The sequence below is a fragment of the Lemur catta genome, chromosome 3, assembly GCF_020740605.2.
Source record: "Lemur catta isolate mLemCat1 chromosome 3, mLemCat1.pri, whole genome shotgun sequence".
NCBI lineage: Eukaryota > Metazoa > Chordata > Mammalia > Primates > Lemuridae > Lemur > Lemur catta.
The window spans coordinates 17,517,434-17,535,724 of record NC_059130.1 but is presented as its reverse complement, the minus strand read 5'-3'; the positions used below and the strand labels follow the sequence as shown (position 1 = coordinate 17,535,724).

The following is an 18,291-nucleotide window of genomic DNA, read 5'->3' as shown; positions in this document are numbered from 1 at the left end:
ATTTGGTGTGTCCTTATTTTAGTTCTTATTCTCTGTACAGGTACTTAAATAGGCTACTCAGTTATTTAGAAGAATGGCAAAGAAGATACTGTTTCAAGCCTTGACAGCCTTTCACTTTGATAACAAGCAAATTTAGCAAAGAAGGCCACAATTACTCTAGAAAGTCTTGTTTAATTCTAAATGTAAGAAGGTTATCTAAGTAAGGGTACTTATAGTCCCCATGAAATTATGTGAAGTTACCATGTCTTCTCTTCCAACACCAGCAAGATTTAACAGTTTATCATCTGTCCTAACATTTAGCTGCTTCTTACTTTGCTCCTTGGAAACACAAAGAAAGTAAAAGGACCCCTATGCATGTTCTTCAATGTGGCCACAATCTACTACTTAGAGAATAAGATTGTTGGTAGTATGGGCCTCCAGCAGTCCTCCAATAGCAATTCTTAACCAGGAGAGCACATCCCCTCACTAGGGGGCTTTTTCTAAATGTTTCCTTAGAGTTTCTGATATAAGCCCAGGGCAGCATGCCTCCTGACTTCTCCCAGTCAATAATCACCACCATGGTGAGCTGTTCTTACAGAGGGGAACATGACATCTCTCTCAGTGTGTTAGGAAGAAGCATTTGACGACCAGTATATACTCACCATTTTGGCAGTTTTGGTTGGTGAAGGAGGACCTTAAAAAAAAAAAAAAGAGCCAAATTTTAAAAACAGAGGAGGCATTCCCAGATCACAAATACTGATAATGTTTATGATAAAACTAGCTTCAACTTTTATTAGGCTAGTAAATTCTATGTCTAATACCTCCTATGCCAGGCATTATACATATATTCTCTCATTTCATTTTTATGACAATCCTAAGACATAAATGATATGACTATTTTACAGATGATGTAAACTAAGATTCTTCCCTATATCATAGAACCAATAAATGGTAAAGTAGGAAATTGACATCAAATCTGTGTGACATCAAACTCTGGTCTCTGTTATTTTTGTGAAGCCCTAAATAACTCTCAAGCACTCACACAAAGATTTTCACCTCACTCTGAACATACTCTACCGTCACCCAGAGAAGAAACCAATATGGTTCAAAGAAATGAGAAGAAGAAAAAGCCCCCTGAAGAAGTTAAAGTGCTCACTTGACTAAAAAATATAAACAAAAAACCAGAGGGATGAGAGAATAAAAAGCTAAATTTTATTCTTTAAAATACTAGTCATTTATAGGTATGGATTTAAGAAAGCCTACAAAAGTGAAACTTTGTGATCAGTCTTTGGAACTGGATTTATAATGTCTGGGAACGGTTCATGTCAGCTGATGACCTTGGAAAATAAAAATTATATTTCTTTCACATAAGTTCTGTGGGGTTTAATTAACATTTACAGGCAGATACCAGAGCTTAAGATAAAAGCTTTATGAGCACAAGCTATCATGATTGCCTTTGCAGAACAGATTAACGTACCCTCCAACATTTTACTTATCCACAGAGATGCTAGCTCTTTCAAAACATCTTTGGTGCATTACAGCGGTCCAGAGATGAAGCACCACTGGTTGAAAGAGTCAATTTCTATTATTGCCATTAACAGAGAAAATGAAATTAAGAGAATGTATTTCATTTGAAGTAGCACAATGATATGACTCTCTCTAATCATTAAAGCCATAAATCAGATTTTAAAAAGAATACAGAGGAAAAGAAATTCTTAATGGACATAAATGAAACCACTAATAACTAAATAAACTTCCGAAAAAGATATCACTTATGGAAACAATCAGACAGAACCTTAAGGAAATGCACCCTAATTACCAGTTAAGTCTGCTGGGAAAAGATATTCTGATCTGTAAGGAAGGATAATCAACAGATATAAATGTTTGAACACTGAAGCTTTTCCCTTGTTGTGTGTTTACTCACCTCCTCTTAAGATAAGCAATGGTACATCTGCACCTATTGGAAACTGCTTTAGCACCTCTACCACTTGGAGATGTGTTAAATTCTGCACATTTTGATGGTAAATTTCCTTAATTATATCCCCTTTCTGAAGGCCTTGACACCACTGGCTATCCAATATCATTTTCACCTTCTGTCCAGTAGGGCTGTCAGCAATTGCAAACCCAAAACCTTTTGGGCCCTTAATCAAAGGGATAGTCACTAGTTCAGGCTGGGAACTGCCTGATGATGCCATGGATGCTCTCTGTTCGCTTAGATCTGATGATCCATTGAGACGATCACTGGTCAAGGTGTGTCCTGATTTTCCATTCTGGTCCAGAACCATTGCTCCTGGCTTAAAATCCTGAGTATTTATGCAAGTCTCTCCCTTGGTTACTGACTGTCCATTGATGACAGGGGTAGCAGCAACAATATCCACAACAGGATCTTCACTGTCATCAGGAAGTGGATAACCACGACATAAAGTGAGGTTTACATACTGATTGACAGGTACCAGTTGAAACATCTGGACAACATCTGCATGGGTGTGACCAAGGACACAGTTGCCATTGATGTCTACAATAACATCACCTGGTAAAACACAATCATGATAAAAAATATTAAAACTACAAAATAAAGTTAATTTTTTGCTGGAGGAGAGGCAAAAATAACTTAAATTTAAGAACTAAATTTGAATTCTGGAAACCTCTTACGGTTCATTAACTGCAGAAAGGATAGATTCTTTCTTTTTTTTTTTTTCTTTTTTTGAGGCAGAGTCTTGCTCTGCTGCTCAGTCTAGAGTGCCGTGGTGTCAGGCTAGCTCACAGCAACCTCAAACTCCTGGGCTCAATGTCCTCCTGCCTCAGCCTCCCAGGTAGCTGGGACTACAGGTGAGCACCACCACACCTGGCTAATGTTTTCTATTTTTAGTAGAGATGGGGTCTCACTCTTGCTTAGGCTGGTCTTGAACTTCTGACCTCAAGCAATCCTCCCGCCTTGGCCTCCCAGAGTGCTAGGATTACAGGCGTGAGCTACCACGCCCGGCCTGAAAGGATAGATTTCTAACACAGACATTCTCCTTTTTGTGACTCCTCTCTAAAAAGTATATGTAATGTCTAAAATCTTAATTATTTTAGCAGCAAAGGGTTTTGACTTCAAGCTCAAGTGCATCATTAAAACAAACCCTGAAAATTCATATAATCACTGTTAGTATACCTTCTAAGTCATACCTAAGTAGCCATACAAAGCTAGGCACATAATAGTAAGTATTTAGTACATAGAAGAGTGGCAAATAACTCAACTGGCTACTTGTACAAACAGGCTATCTTTAAATATCACTTTATTTCTTGAGTTTAAGAAGCCATTGATTACAATGTACTTAAAAATTTATTCTAATTTGAGAAATGTAGAGCTAAGATTAGAATGATGTTAGTTTATGAATGTATTTTCTTTCAGCATCATTTTTGTAGAGATTTTGAATTTATTCATATTACAAATCAGATTTCGAAAGGTGAAACAAGCAACAAAAAATCAATACAAGCAAAGGATGTATTATCTAAGACATTGAAAAGTCAGCAAAATTAATCTTTATAAAAGTTGGTTTTGCTTTCCTGATTTTACATTAGTGTATCTATTCTTTATTTTATTTTATTTGTTTATTTATTTTCAGACAGGGTCTCACTCTATAGCCCAGGCTAGAGTGCAATGGTGTCATCATAGCTCATTGTACCCTCAAATTCCTGGGCTCAAGTGGTTCTCCTGCCTCAGCCTTCTGAGTAGCTGGGACTACAGGTGTGCACCACCATGCCCAGCTAATTTTTCTACTTTTTTGTAGAGACAGGGTCCCGCTCTTGCTCAGGTTGGTCTTGAATTCCCAAGCAATTCTCCTGCCTCGGCCCCCCAGAGTGCTAGGATTACAGGCCTCCCAGAGTGCTAGGATTATAGGCATGAGCCACTGTGCCCAGCCTAATTTGGTTTCAGAATCATTATCACTTGACATTTGTCAGTTGGGTATTTTTTAATGCAGACTTGACTTAAAATTTGGCCTCTGTTGTCCCATTCATTTGCTTTTATTTGAATATGATTATTTAAAAGGTTATTGCCAAAGTAAAGGGTAATGGTGTTTTAATTTGTTCTGATGGCTTTAAAGAAATCAACCTGAATAGTGTTAAAATCAATTGTTAGTCTGTGGAAATTTGTTTCATAATCTAAGATACAGAAATTAGACTAATTAGAAACAAAGTTTTGACTTTTCCACTCCTGGTGAAAGCTCCTAGGATTTTCATGGGAGTATTATATTTCTATGCAAATTAGGCAATAACAGTTTTAGGCAAATCTGAAAGTATATTATGAAATCCTGACAGCATATACAATAGCTAAGAGATATATTTCACGGACAAAATGTCGAAAAGGTCAAAACTGAAAACAAAAAAACCTTACTGTTAATTCTAATCTCTTTGGTTTGTTACTTTTATAAAGTAACAAAGCAGAATTAAAATAATTTTCTTTATAAATATAACTCTTGATTATTTTAAGTTTTCTTGTTGTTTCTATCACCTCAATAGGATAGCATAATATAAGAGATTCCATATCCTAATTGAAAATAACTTGATGTTTGTCATCAAAAAGTACTATGACAATTTAGCCATGCAAATGTGGGCCCATATTTACATGGTATGTGAAATAACAGAGGATTAGAAATGTCTAGCAAACACTGCAAGAAGCAACCTCAGTATAATACCTTTTCCTTCTGGAAAAAAGTGCTTAAACCTCCCCTGTAATCAGTAACTTGTCTCAAACCTCCTCTAAGCTCCTCAGCCACAAACACTGCCAGCCACATTAAAATATCCAACAACTACCAAGAAAATACTTTGGGAAAACTACATAAAGGACAACTTAAGTTTATACAGCTTTGTCAAAATGGTAATGTTTGTGTCTATAATTCTTAACATAGGAGTTAAATTTTACTAATGACTAGTAAGATTAAGGAAGCAAAAACACTTGGGGAAAAACTGTGGGATATAACAATTTGTTTGGTATAACTATAAATACTACACTGGATCATTTTTCAAATACGATTATAGGTAACTGTTAGCTACAAAAGTATCCTACATAATCAAAGAAAATCAAACAACCAAACAGTTTTCTAAGATGGTTAATAAATCTTTAATTTTATGTAGCCAAGGATATATATCTCAAAATTATCTAAAGTATTCCAAAATATTAATAAATTTGTTTTCTCTAATAGTTTCCACATATTTATAAAATGGTCCTTCTTCAAAGCTAATATGCATTTAATTTAGAGGATAAGCTATTTTAATATAAGAATCTCACTCTTCAGTTATATAATTTAATTTTCTTTCTAATATAATATGTAAATAAAGTATCTTTACTATAATTTTTGTTATAGTATCACTACTTTTTAAGAAATTCTGAAAGATTTGTTACCTGGTGCAATTTTCCCATCCTGAGCTGCGGGACCATCTTTCAGGACGTTTTTCACTTGCAGGAACTCATCAGGCCTATCTCCACCAATAATGGTAAAACCAAACCCCATTGTGCTTTTTTTCAGTGATGCTCGAATAAGGACACCTTTAAGCTGGGATGGATCTCGTGTAAAGTGTGATTTTTCCACATCTGTGCCAAAATGAGAAGTGAGTTAGAGAACAAAAATAATTACAATGCAAATAGCCTGTACACCAATCTTCAAGATAGTCTATATAACTTAAACATAAGAGAAACCATAAAGTAAAGAAAATTGGAAAGAATCCAATGTTGTAGAACAGTTAGAATTTGAACTCACAAATCATTAAAAAAAAGCTTAACTAATGAATCATTTATCTTTAATAGGACTCTTATGTTATTTGAAAAGTAAAAACACCTGTGTCATCTCCTCCTGATTGCCTTGTTTGTACTTACTTTCTCTTAACCCAGACTCCATTATATGAAGTCAAAACCTTTAGTACTAAATTCCTGAAAGTTTTGGACACTCATTTAGCTGTACTTTTCATTTGAATAAGCATCTACTGAGCTCTATATGGAAAGCACTATACTAGGAAGATGAGGTCCAGTGTCACAAACTTATAAAAGAGAATATATCGAGAATTTTTATAATTCATAACTCAGGCTGCCTGCAGCCTCCAATTTATATCTGATAGAAGGAGTGAATCCCCAGCACGTGAATTAAATAACTTCATGTTTCTTTCCCTTTCCCTCATGTTTAGTGCATACTTCAGGAAGAAGAAAAACACGATTCCTTTGAAAGGCCTATTTTAGAGGTTGGATGATCCTAGAACTAAAAGTGACTCACATTTGTAAATAACACTTTCCTTCCCTTCCCTAGAACCTTTTCTCTCCTTTCCCCCACTATGGCTGCCATTAGGACAGTTACGAAAACTGTGAGAGAATCAAATTGTACAGATTTATAATTTATAAAGCATTAACTTACCTTTTTAAAAAAATGGTTTAAAATTTTCTGACATATTTATTTTTAACAGCTTTATTGAGATATAATTCACATACCAGGGGATTCAGCCATCTAAATCATACAAATTCAATGTTGTGTAACTCTTAGCACAATCCAATTTTAGAACATCCTCCATGCACCTCCCCCAAAGGAAATCTCTGTGCCCATTAGCAGTTACTATCCATTTCTTGCAACCCACATTCCATACCCTCATCTTAGGCAACCACAAATCTACTTTCTGTCTATAGATTTGCCTAATCTGGGCATTTCGTATAAATTAAATGATATATGGTCTTACATAACAGATAAATAAATATATTTAATAAATAGATGCATAAATATAAAATATTATATTATTGCCAAATAATATTCTATAGTATTAATATAGATATATCACATTTCATTTATCTATTCTTTAGTTGATGGACATTTGGGTTATTCCCACTTTTTGGCTATTATTAATAATGTTGCTATGAACATTTACTGACATATACAAGTTTTTGTGCGGACATGTTTTTATTCATCTTGGATATATACTGGAGGAAGAATTCCAGCAGTTTCTACAAACATATGGTAACTACAGTTAACATTTTGATGAGCTGCCAGACGTTTCCAAAATGGCTGCAGCAATTTACATTTTTACCAGCAACACAGGAGGGCCCCAATTTCTCCACATCCTTTCTAATAATTGTTATTGTCTGTCCTTTTGGTTGTAACCTTTCTAGTGGTCATGGGGTGGTATCTCATTGTGGTTTTGTTGTGCATTTCCGTAATGACTTAAATTAACAAGGGCAGCTTACTTCATACTTAGCCCACATTTGGCACTAGTATCATGCCCAGAGTTATCTGTGTGTATCTGTTGCTGGCCCTCTTAGCAGAGTATTCTAAGTGGTATGCATTACTGTCAGAAAAAAGAGCAACCTTGGGACTGCTCTGTATGGTTATGCCCTCAAGAGGTAAGCTGGAAATACTGACAAAGTCAGGTTTGGGGTGGAAAGTAGGGTCGCCTTTATTTGATACATTATTTCCAGATTTGCTGATCTCTTGCAAATAAAAGCAATTGATACTAACAAACAAAACCCAACTATTTTGGGCTTCTCAAAGTAGAGAACTAGACTTGTCTAGACAGCAGTGCACTTAACCCTGTAAACGCCATTTTGTAAGGTCTCCCAGAGGATGGCCAGTCATGGTGATACCTCTGTGCATTGCTGAGCTCTTGTTGAGCTTCTGACATTCACAATAGCAACTATTCTCTAAATAAAATATTATTTTTCAAAATTTACTTAATTGACATGTGCAATACCCATTCAGTTAAGAAAGTTGATTTTGACTGTCCACTAGTGCTGCCTACCAGATTGTAGACAAAAACATTTCTTTAATGACTGAATACTTAGGTATTTGATGATAATATCTTTAATGAAATGTACCTTTTTCATTTTTATGTCAAATATTGATTGGTTAGCTATCCCATGCTTTAGTCCCCACGAATACTGGAGTAAGACTGGCTTGTGAGGGTAAAACTAAAAAATTAGCATACAACGAATGGATGACATCCAAGATGTGCAAACAGTAAAGAGAAAGGGAAAGTTTTGGTTAACACCTAATTTTAGAAAGGAGTAATAAAAAACCAAAGCTAACTGAAAGTTAGTCAGGAGTATCTCCCATACTGTTCAAGGATGGAGGTTCCTTGGCTTACAAACACGAGTGCTTCTGTCCCTGTGAAAAGTATAGCCATGGGATGGATCAGACAATTTTAACTTGATGCCATCAAAGCCTCCAAATGGGGGAAATGACATTAATAACTATGCACAGCTATTTTGAGACTTAAATGAGATAATTATACAAAGCATCTAGTTCTGTGTTTGACTCACTATCTCAATAATGGTAGCCATTATTCCTGAAGAACTAGCACAACTTCGATAACACCCAGGAATCCTTTCTTGCCCTCTCACATCCACTTGGGAAAAACTCATAATGAACTACAGATCTAATATTGGCCTCTCCTTAAACATAAAGAAACATTCTAATCTTCAAAACAATACCTCAAACTCATAAAAAGCTACCCAAATCCCTTCTCCCAACAATTTTATGCTTTTTATATAATCATAGGAAAAATCTCAGTATTCTCAGAATGTTCAGATGTTTTATTGAGATTATTCCTCTTCACAGTGACAAAAATTAGACATTCCCTGCTGAATTTCAAAGCCTCAGCAATAAAAAGTTCAAACCCACTTTTATTAACTCAACATACAAATTTCACAAGTTATTCTTAAAGAAAAGACCAAGGAAAAAGTTTTACCTGGTTTTGAAGATCCAATTTCAGACTGTCCTAACTGCTTTTTCCTTTTGGCTTCTTCCACTGGATTTTCAAACTGGGTTTTCTGGTTAAGGTGACTGTAAAATGTAGAAAAATATGCACTTCAGTTTAAGATGTAAGAGTTACATATTTTTAAACAGATTATCATACCAGTTCATTACCATATATTAAGGGAAAAACATGTATCCTTAGGCTATGGAACACGGAGAAACTGACTGATGATAGTGGAGGGACTTTTTGGCAACTAAAGAAAGTCCCACAGAAGATACCTAGAAGTCAAAGCTGCTGAAGATTATATTACATTTACTATAGGTTCTTTATAAACTGCCCAATATAGCCAATGACAGTATCCAAAACTATAGTAGAAGCCCAATTATCTGGTGCAATCAGAAGTGTTGGTAATTGGTCATTTAATGTTTTTTAAAGGGTAGTTAATGACAGAAGGGTTTTAATTTAAGTATCTCCAAAATGAAGTGAGCTGCAAGGACTTTTTCAAAGAAATCTTGGTATCAAACCCTTCTAGAATATTATTATTACTTTTTCACTGACTTGCCCACATTCATTCAGCAGCAACTAGGAAAATGACTTGCTTTTTATCAAACTGTATTATAGAATAACTGTTTTACATGTAAATTTCTTCACAATTATATCATAATCAAATGAATTATATAACACATAAGTTCAACTTTGTTGAACACTCACAACTGACTCCTGAAAAGCATACAGCTCTGTGAGGGAAAGCAGAGAAGCCTGGGGAGACTAGAGAGGAGGAGATTAGCCAACAGTCTTCAACATCCTATGGCAGTCTATGTTTTATAAAGGGAATAGAGCATTGTTATTCTGGCAAGTCATTTAAGTAGAAGTTGCTTAAGAAAGTAACTTGTTAAAAAAAAAAAGATGTTTAAGACCACAGATAGGTCTAATGCAGAAACAATGGGAATCATATTCTAGCAATTCCATAGTACAAAGATATTTCACCAAATGATACATGTTTTCTGGTAAAATCTACTCTAACAAGAAGTGATATTAGTGAATACCAACAATTAAACATCAAATCATGAGGATTTCAGAATATGATTGTCTTTAGATAGGCTGAATATTACAATATATACCTATAAATAGTCACATAAATTGGACATTTACTTTGCCATTTGTGAACATTAATGGCGGTGGAGAAAAGGGGCAGCAAGGACAAAAAAAACTGTTAAACTTAAAAAAAACATAGAAAGGAATGTTAGCTTTCTCCATGTCGTTTAGGCTTCTAGTACATATTAACTCCACAACAGATGTGGCTATTTAGTTTCAGAGCTCTAAATACGGCAAGTTCCACTTGACATTCTTTGGGTTCTGATTTCACTAACACTTGAGTATACTTCTGCTTCATACTATGTGGGGGCACCTTATCCAGTGAGTTAACTATTTAACTCTCTGTGAAAATGAAAATATGAGGTACCACTTTAAAAAAATGTATTAGGTATTGACATTATACATATTCTTTAAAAAACAAAAACTAAAAACTGACACTCAGAAAAGAATAAACCTGTTTAGAAAGAAACTTGGCTCACTTTCACTTTAACGTCATCAGCTAGAATGACTCACTTTGCCACCCAGGCATTAGAACATAAAAAGTAGTAATTTGTATTTATACCCTTTGTTATGTGTGGGAGAAGAGGGCAGAAGTATGCAAATGAGTAATCTCTTTCCTGAAAATTCTTTAACAAAAGAATATAAGATTTAGTGAGGGAATAATTGCATCTATTACCTTAGACTACCTAGATTAAAATGCCACCCCCCAAAAACAAAACAAAAACCAAAAAAGTGAAAATACTCTCCTTTTCATTTAGTTACTTATCCCCATAATATTATTAAGATGTAACAGATTTTGTTTTCCATATAACTACGGGAAGTAAGAGAGAAGGATATTACAGATTATCAGAATTAAACAAAGGTAGCAAACAAGCATGATTAAATATATAATACATAATTTGGAATATCATGTGTAATAAAATTTTATGTCTAATATCTGGATTTAAAAATTTATCTCAACTAAAAGAATAGTTATTCCTTCATAAAGAGTTTGAGATATGAAAGTAGATGTATATTTTCACTTTGTCACCTAAGTATATCAAGACATTTAATTCTAATTACCCTGGTCTGATCACTATACATTATATATATCCAAACATCACTATGTATTCCATAAATATATATAAGCATTATATGTCAATTAGAAAAAAGATATTTCATGCAATACAATCAAGACAGCATTTCTATATATATAAGCATTTTTATGGAAGGCCTGCCATTAAATTTTTGGAACAATTTTATTTTCAAAAATAAATTAACATCTTAGAATCTCATCCTCTGAAATACTCACAAAGAACAACTGCCGTTGCAGTTGGTGTTACTACTACAAGGCTCCTGCCAAGAGCAATCATTGTGCCATCTGGTTTGACAAACTCAGAGAGCCAAAGAGTAGCCATTCAAGTAACAGCTTTTTATCTCCATCAGTAAACTCACTGCAGATTACTATGGTTGGGATTCAAAACCTAACTAATCTGGGAATCAAGCCACACTCCATAGCTCAGCTGACTCCATACTAATGTGCATCTTGAGTACAGTCTGCTCTTTCTTAATCTAATAAATTACCCTCCTATAAAATGAGCTTGTTCTGGGAATAATCATACAAAATCATGTTGCTGCTGCTGCTGTTGCTTGTAATTCTGGCTATTTCAGGCACCTCCATGACAACTGGAAGCAGGTCACTTCAGGATTTGCCTTAAAGTTACTTCAATATTATATCCTTGCATAATGGGAACCAGATCAGTCAGCTCAAGAGTTTATAACAGGCAAATGACTTTCACCTTTTGACCATGTATTCAAATTCGCTTGGAATGGAAAATAAAGAGAATGAGAATCATTATCTCAGAAATGTTCAGCAGTGTCAATGGCAAATGATAGTTGATTGAAGTCCAATTTAAATAGACTAAACTTTGAGGGGGGAAAAATCCCACAAAACCTTTTCAGTTGGCCTCCAAATATTCCTTTGACTTGAAAAATGGTTGTTTCTTCCCTGATTTTAGTTAAATATGCCACAGGAAAAAAAAATAACACAAGAGCTGCGGTACACTTTTCACATCACAGCATCAGTAAGATATTAAATAACACAATGGACATAAAATTAGCATAGCCTTTCAAAGGAACCAAAATATTAAATCTCTGAAGTTATATATCCAAGGGTCAATCTAACTGCGTCATTTCCTTAGGGTACACCTTGGGTTTTAAGAAGTCATTCCAAAAATCTGTCTAACCACAGTGACTCAAGTAACAACCTACATATTAGAATACAGATAAGAGTTGTAACAAGAGTTAGAGATACTTGCTTTAGGGATAATTACCAGGAAATGGCATTGGTTTATGTTTACAAATGATGAAAAATTAATAAGCAATCATAAAACTAGAAGAGTCCTGTGTTTGCTATTTTTCCAGTTAATAATAATATCATTTTGTCTTTGTGATCTAGGCAGAAGGTTCAGACTCCTAGATTCCAGGTAAATAGTAACATGTCTGCTAAAATTATTTGCCTGATTGTAGACATCTAAGGTCAAAATTCTATCTGTAGCATCTGAAAAGAAAGCAATAGTTGTAGCAATGTGGCAATTAGACAAATAAAAGGGAAAGGAAAGTTAGATGTTGACATTAGCCTAATTTCTCTGGCTAACATAGGCAGGTGTTTGGTGCTCCTCTCTAATATATATTTATGTTTAAACTGAATCATAACAGCTGCGTAAAAAGCATACTTCACCCACAAAAAGCATACAAAGTTTTCCTTTATTAACTCCTTCAAAGACAGCATACCTTTAATTGTATACTTCAAAATTTTGTATTATTATGTTACAATGTACTTAAAGTCCTTTTATGGCTTTCAAAAGCATACAATGGCAGTGTTGGAAGTGACCTCAATAATTCATCTAGTCCAGTGGCCTCATTTCAGTTTTCTACCTACTTCCTTTCTCTTTAGAGGCTGTAGTAGTAAGGATAGCATCTCCAACTATTAGTCCTCTAGGCAACTTCCCTCTTACTCTCTATATTTAGAAATTCAAAGCGAATTTCTGGGAAGCCCAAGGTCAGTGAAGCAAATGCTCACTGCCCCTACCTTCTTATCCCCCTAGTTGAAAAACTGGATCACAGAAGCATAAAGTGCTGTATCCAGTATTTCCATTAATTTTTTTTTATCAACAGAAAAACTAGCTGATATACCCAGTATGTCCTAAAGCTGTACGCTGAAAGGAAAACATTTAGGAGAATATTAACTAAAGTAACAAACTTACTCAACATAGTATGTCCCATACTGAGGGTCCTCTATTTTCTCCCAGCCATAAGGAAGCTCTACAAATAAAGAAAATTGAGTGAAATGCCAGATTCAAAACCAACAGAAAAGAATTCATCAATGAATGAATTTCTTTTTTATTTAATTATCCTAATATATGGAATCAGAAAGCTGAGGGTTCACTTTCAAAGAACAAACACAACTTAAGTCTAAGTGGCTTCTTCAATAGCCAGTGAGTATCTCAGCGAATAATTAGAAGCCCAGAACAAAATATGACATTAAACTAAAAGGTATTTAACTAAATCACAAACCATAAAAAATACTAATTATTTTTAAAAATTATATATTTCGTTCATTTAAAAAGCCTGATAATGCTGACATGAGGCACACTTACCCTGTAGTCCAATACAAGAAGCAGCTGCTTGTTAAATTTTTCACTATCATACATCATCACATCTGCTATTACATTCTGACCCCCTTCTCCCCAAAGCAAAGGCCAGCCTTAGATTTTTGCCATTTCAAGTGGGCAATCCAGATTTGCTTAAAACCAGAAAAGTACCTGCTTTCCCTTGGATTAACTTGATCTGAGTATCTGAAGGAATACTAACTTAACTACCATGGCACCTTGTGTAATTTCTATGTGTGAATAGTAACAAAGAAATATCTTATGTAGCATTATTATATATTATTTATTCCAAGTAACTGACCAATAAAATACAACCAGAAATACCAAAGGTAGTTAAATTTTTGATAGCTAAAAAATATTTCTAGTCTATTCAACATTAACTGACCCTGTCAAGAAAGAATCTTCTTTTCCTTTCCACTTTGTTTGATTCCTTATAAAATTAAGGTTTCTAAAAAGCCATCTTATTAACAAAACATGGATTAAGCTGGCAGGAATGTTTCTAGCAGATGGTTCTAGTACTATCAATTATATACAGGAGTTGGGCAAGAAGGAATTTTTTTAAAAACCCACATTTGTAAACTATGATGTACCACACTTTCACTTTCTTTTTTGTTGTTGTTGCTGTTAACTGTTAATTTTTTTCTATTTTTTTTTAAGATATGGGTCTCGCCCTGTCACCCAGGCTGGAGTGCAATGCCCTGATCATAGTTCACTGTAATCAACTCCTGGGCTCAAGCAATCCTCCTGCCCTAGCCTCCTGAGCAGCTAGGACTACAAGCATGTGCCACCACACCCAGGAAATTTTTTTTTTCTTGGTAGAGACGGGGTTCTCACTATGTTGCATAGGCTGCTCTTGAACTCCTGGCCTCAAGGAATCCTTCCACCTCAGCCTCTGAAAGTGTTGGGATTAGAGGCAAGATCCACCATGCCTAGCCTCAATTTATTTTAGAGGGTTTCTGTTATGCCGAAAAACACACACAAATGAAGTATGCTGGACGCAAACAGACTTAGACTATATCAAAAGATCTATCAGTTTCATATCATTTAGCCTCGGTTATGGCATATCAACTTGGTGAGTAAAAATTCTATTATAATGAACTTGCCAAGCTATACAAACTGCTTTGCTCTAATAAAAATGACTGTTCGCATTCAGAATAAAAGAACAGATGACTAGCCTCTTGATGAAAAATTCTGAATTACCCTACCCCTTTTCTCCAGCATATTTTTCTGCATATATATTGATTTGTGATTTCAAAATTTGGTGAGTTTTTGTAGTTTTCCTTTGAAGGACCTGGCTGAAATGTCTGAGGTGGAAAAAGTGAGAATACTTGAAATATTCAAATAGTTGAAATATGTGAAAACAGAACATAAAACTAAGAAGAACTGAGATGTACTTCAGTTCAGTTTTATCCTTCACAGCTAAGAAGCAAAAGTTCATCAATTAAATGGGCCCAATATTTTATCATCAAACAACTGTTGTATGGATAAGAGTATTTTTAATTACATCTATAAAAATGCACTATAACAATATTACCAAAGCATTATCATATGGATCTTCCACAAAAGAAATATTTTTTTCTGTAATAGAAATTTTCTTGAAATACCATGGGAAGTGAACGGCACTGAGTAAGGATGAATTCTACAAGTATACCACAACTGGATTTATGCTTTGTCTTTAGAGAAGTTTGGGGCATTGAAGGACTATAGAGATAGCTGAAACAGTCCATTTGATATCTGAAAAACACACTAAAAAGGATGTATTAATAGTTAATGAAGATACAAGATCAACAAATATATTTCAGTGTTAACTTAGAAGTTGATTTAGCAGTTTAGTTAGCACTATAAAGCCATTAGCAACTAACACATTAAGTACAGCCCTTTCTTTTGGAGAGCAAACAAATGTGGCAATTTATCTTCTGGGTTATTTTTAGTAATATTTTTTTTTTTTTTTTTTTTAATTAGAGATGGGGTCTATGGTGGCCAGGCTGGACTGGAACTCCTGTGCTCAAAGAATCCTCCCACCTCAGCCTCCTGAGTAGCTGGGGCTACAGGCATGCACCACTACACCTGAACTTTTAGTAATTACAAGCCTTTACCACTGGTACAATTAGCCAGTTTTTTGTAAGGCAGATTAATACAGATAAAGAGGTGGTTATTATCTGCCCATTTAAAATGAAGGTAATAAAAGCAAGACTAAAACACCTAGCAATTTTATACACTAGGCAGTGGATCAATTCATCCATTCATTTCCTTTCTTCCTTCCCCTCCCTTCTTCCCTTCTCTTCCTCCTCTCTCCTTCCTTACACAGAAATAGAAATTAGAAACAAAATATACATTTCTTGATCTCAAGGAGTTCCTAGTCTAGACAGGAAGACAGGGAGATAAATGAAATGATGAATATAAACACACTCTTTCTGGGGGAAGTGCAGAGGAATGACACCAATTGCCTGTAAGAGTGGCTATCAGGAAAGCCTTCTAAAAGTGGTGATGTTTGAGCAGTCTTAAAAGATGAGTTGGGATTAGGGAAAAGGAGGTCATTCCAAATAGATCAAAAGGCATTGAGGAGTTAAGAATGCCTGGCATTTTCAGTAATTACACATAATTTAGTAAACTGGAATGAAGGTTATATGCAAAGAAAGATCAATTTTATGAACAAGCATCAAGTGACATTCCTGGAGTGCTGTGTTAAAGAGTTTGATCTTTTTTTTTTTTAGTTTGATCTTTATTTTGATGATGACGATGGAACTGATTAAGGTGGACTGTGACATGATTAAATTTATATTTAAGAAAGATTATGGGCAGAAAAATAGAATAGATGGAGTGGAGTGAGAATGAATACAGACAAATAATAAAAACACTAATAGACTGGATAAGAAATTATGAAGGCTGGAACTAAGGTGGTAGTAGGTAGTAGAATGGATAATAGATACAAGGAAGTCAAAGTAATAGGGCTTAATGACTACCATCAGGATTGAGGGGGGAGCCCAACCAGATTCCCAGGTTTCTGGCTCTTCAGGCATGAAAACAACACATTATGAAATATTTATTGAATACCTAAGAATGAAAATGGCTGTGGGAATAAAAAAGAAGAATTAATTTGGATTTAGAGGAATTTAGGAGATAAGATGATATATAAAAAGTGTCTAGTATAGTGCCTGTCATCAATGGATACTCAAAAAAGGGCAGGTTTTTAAAAAGTCAGAATAGATAGAACTTGGTGGTCAACTAAAACAAAGAGGACAGGGTGAGGAAAAAGATGATAACCAGTTTTTGGCTCAAGCAACTGGGAAGATGTCATGTCATTTGTTGAAGGCAGGAAGGGAAGCTGTTACATCTGAGTGGCCTGTAGAACATCCTGATAGAGCTATGTGACAAGCTCTTGCCAATATGAACCTGGCACTTAAGAGAGAAATATAAGAAGATAAAGATTCGGGAGACATTGTAGCTAAAGCTATGGCAATGGAGATGATTATCTAGATAAATTGTCAACAGAAAAAGGTGGAGAACAGAACTTTAGGAGTACTAACATTTTAAGGAACATACGGAGAAAGCAAGAACAGTTACGGGGAATGGTACCAAAGATGACAGAAGCATGGTCAACACTAACAAATGCTCTGTAAGGCTGTCAGGAATAAGATAAAGGCTAAAAGGAATGAAAAGTGTCTATCTACCAGATCAGGAGGTTGTTGGTAACCCTGAAAAGGTGGGGAGCAAAAGTCAGAACGTTGCAGTCACCGAACAGAAAAATGAGAGGTAGAGTTCTTAAGAATAGACAACTTGGTTGTGAAAGACAGGATAAGAACTACGAGGAAAGGAGGATTAGGGCTAAGAGAAAATGTGTTTGTTTATTTTTGAGATAGGAGAGACCTATCTTTTCCTGTGTATAAAGCCAAAGCATTTCCCCCAAAAAGTTATTTCAAAAGGCAAAACTATTTTTGTCATATCAAGCAGCTGGTTGGTTCAAAAGCCCATGAATTTATCCTTCTTTCTTTCTTCTTCCCAAAATAGGATTTTTCTTGTTTAAATGTATGAATTACAATTGCTTTCCCATGGTGCAGCTCTATTCAGTTGATAATTTTCTTTTATCATTCTCTAAACTCCAAAATGGCATCAACATCCAATACATTTCTAAGCTGTCTTAGTATAAATTTAATCTTTCTTTCATCATAAGAGAAATGGGATGGGTTGAAAGTAAAAGGGATTCCTGATGTTGTATTTTTAAGATAACTACTTACCCAAAACACTAATTATTTTACTTGAATGGAAGAGAAAACATACATCAATTAAATCATCAGATACAGTATAAAGACACATTTGGGTTCTAAATATCAGAAGACTAGGAAGAAAAGGATAAGTTTTAGAAACTGTAAGATCTTTCTAGAGGATCTTAAATGTTCATCAGAATGTAAATATTTTAAACCATAAAAATCTACATTTAAAATATTATTATGGTTGCTCTCTTTTCAGCATCTACTCTGTGCAAACCACTGCAGAGAATATCAATGTGAATCAGATATAGTCTAAACTGAAAATAGTCTACGGTGGGGCTGTTTTGCCCCTATTTAGTGGGGAGACAAATGCATAGAGAAAGTGGCAAAGTTCGGCTGAGCATAAAACAAAAGGCACAGGGTTCCAAATTGTAGGCTCCCCACCAGATAAGTACAGGCAATGTTAGAAAGATGTATCCAGTTATGGGAATGGGAGAGAGTAGGCCTTACATTAAAGGGTTTTGAACATTCCTGGAATGCTGAATGCAATTTTGCTTGTTCTATCTTAAGAGAGATATTAATAGGATGACCTATAATGTATTGTCCACTTTTGAGAATAAAGGGGGATACTATTAATAATTATGCTG

At 34.9% G+C, this 18,291-nt stretch overlaps 1 protein-coding gene across 3 annotated transcripts in view; it reads right to left on the bottom strand.

Annotated features, from left to right (window-relative positions):
* The window catches only part of MAGI3 (membrane associated guanylate kinase, WW and PDZ domain containing 3), a 228,165-nt gene that overhangs the window by 40,899 nt on the left and 168,975 nt on the right, over nt 1-18,291 (bottom strand). For all 3 annotated transcript variants that reach the window (XM_045546841.1, XM_045546840.1, XM_045546842.1), the window contains exons 7-11: nt 13,032-13,089; nt 8,683-8,777; nt 5,366-5,554; nt 1,904-2,509; nt 642-673 (exon numbers count right to left, since the gene is read on the bottom strand). In XM_045546841.1, coding sequence (XP_045402797.1) covers nt 642-673; nt 1,904-2,509; nt 5,366-5,554; nt 8,683-8,777; nt 13,032-13,089 — 980 coding nt within the window. The remainder of the gene's footprint in view (nt 1-641; nt 674-1,903; nt 2,510-5,365; nt 5,555-8,682; nt 8,778-13,031; nt 13,090-18,291) is intronic.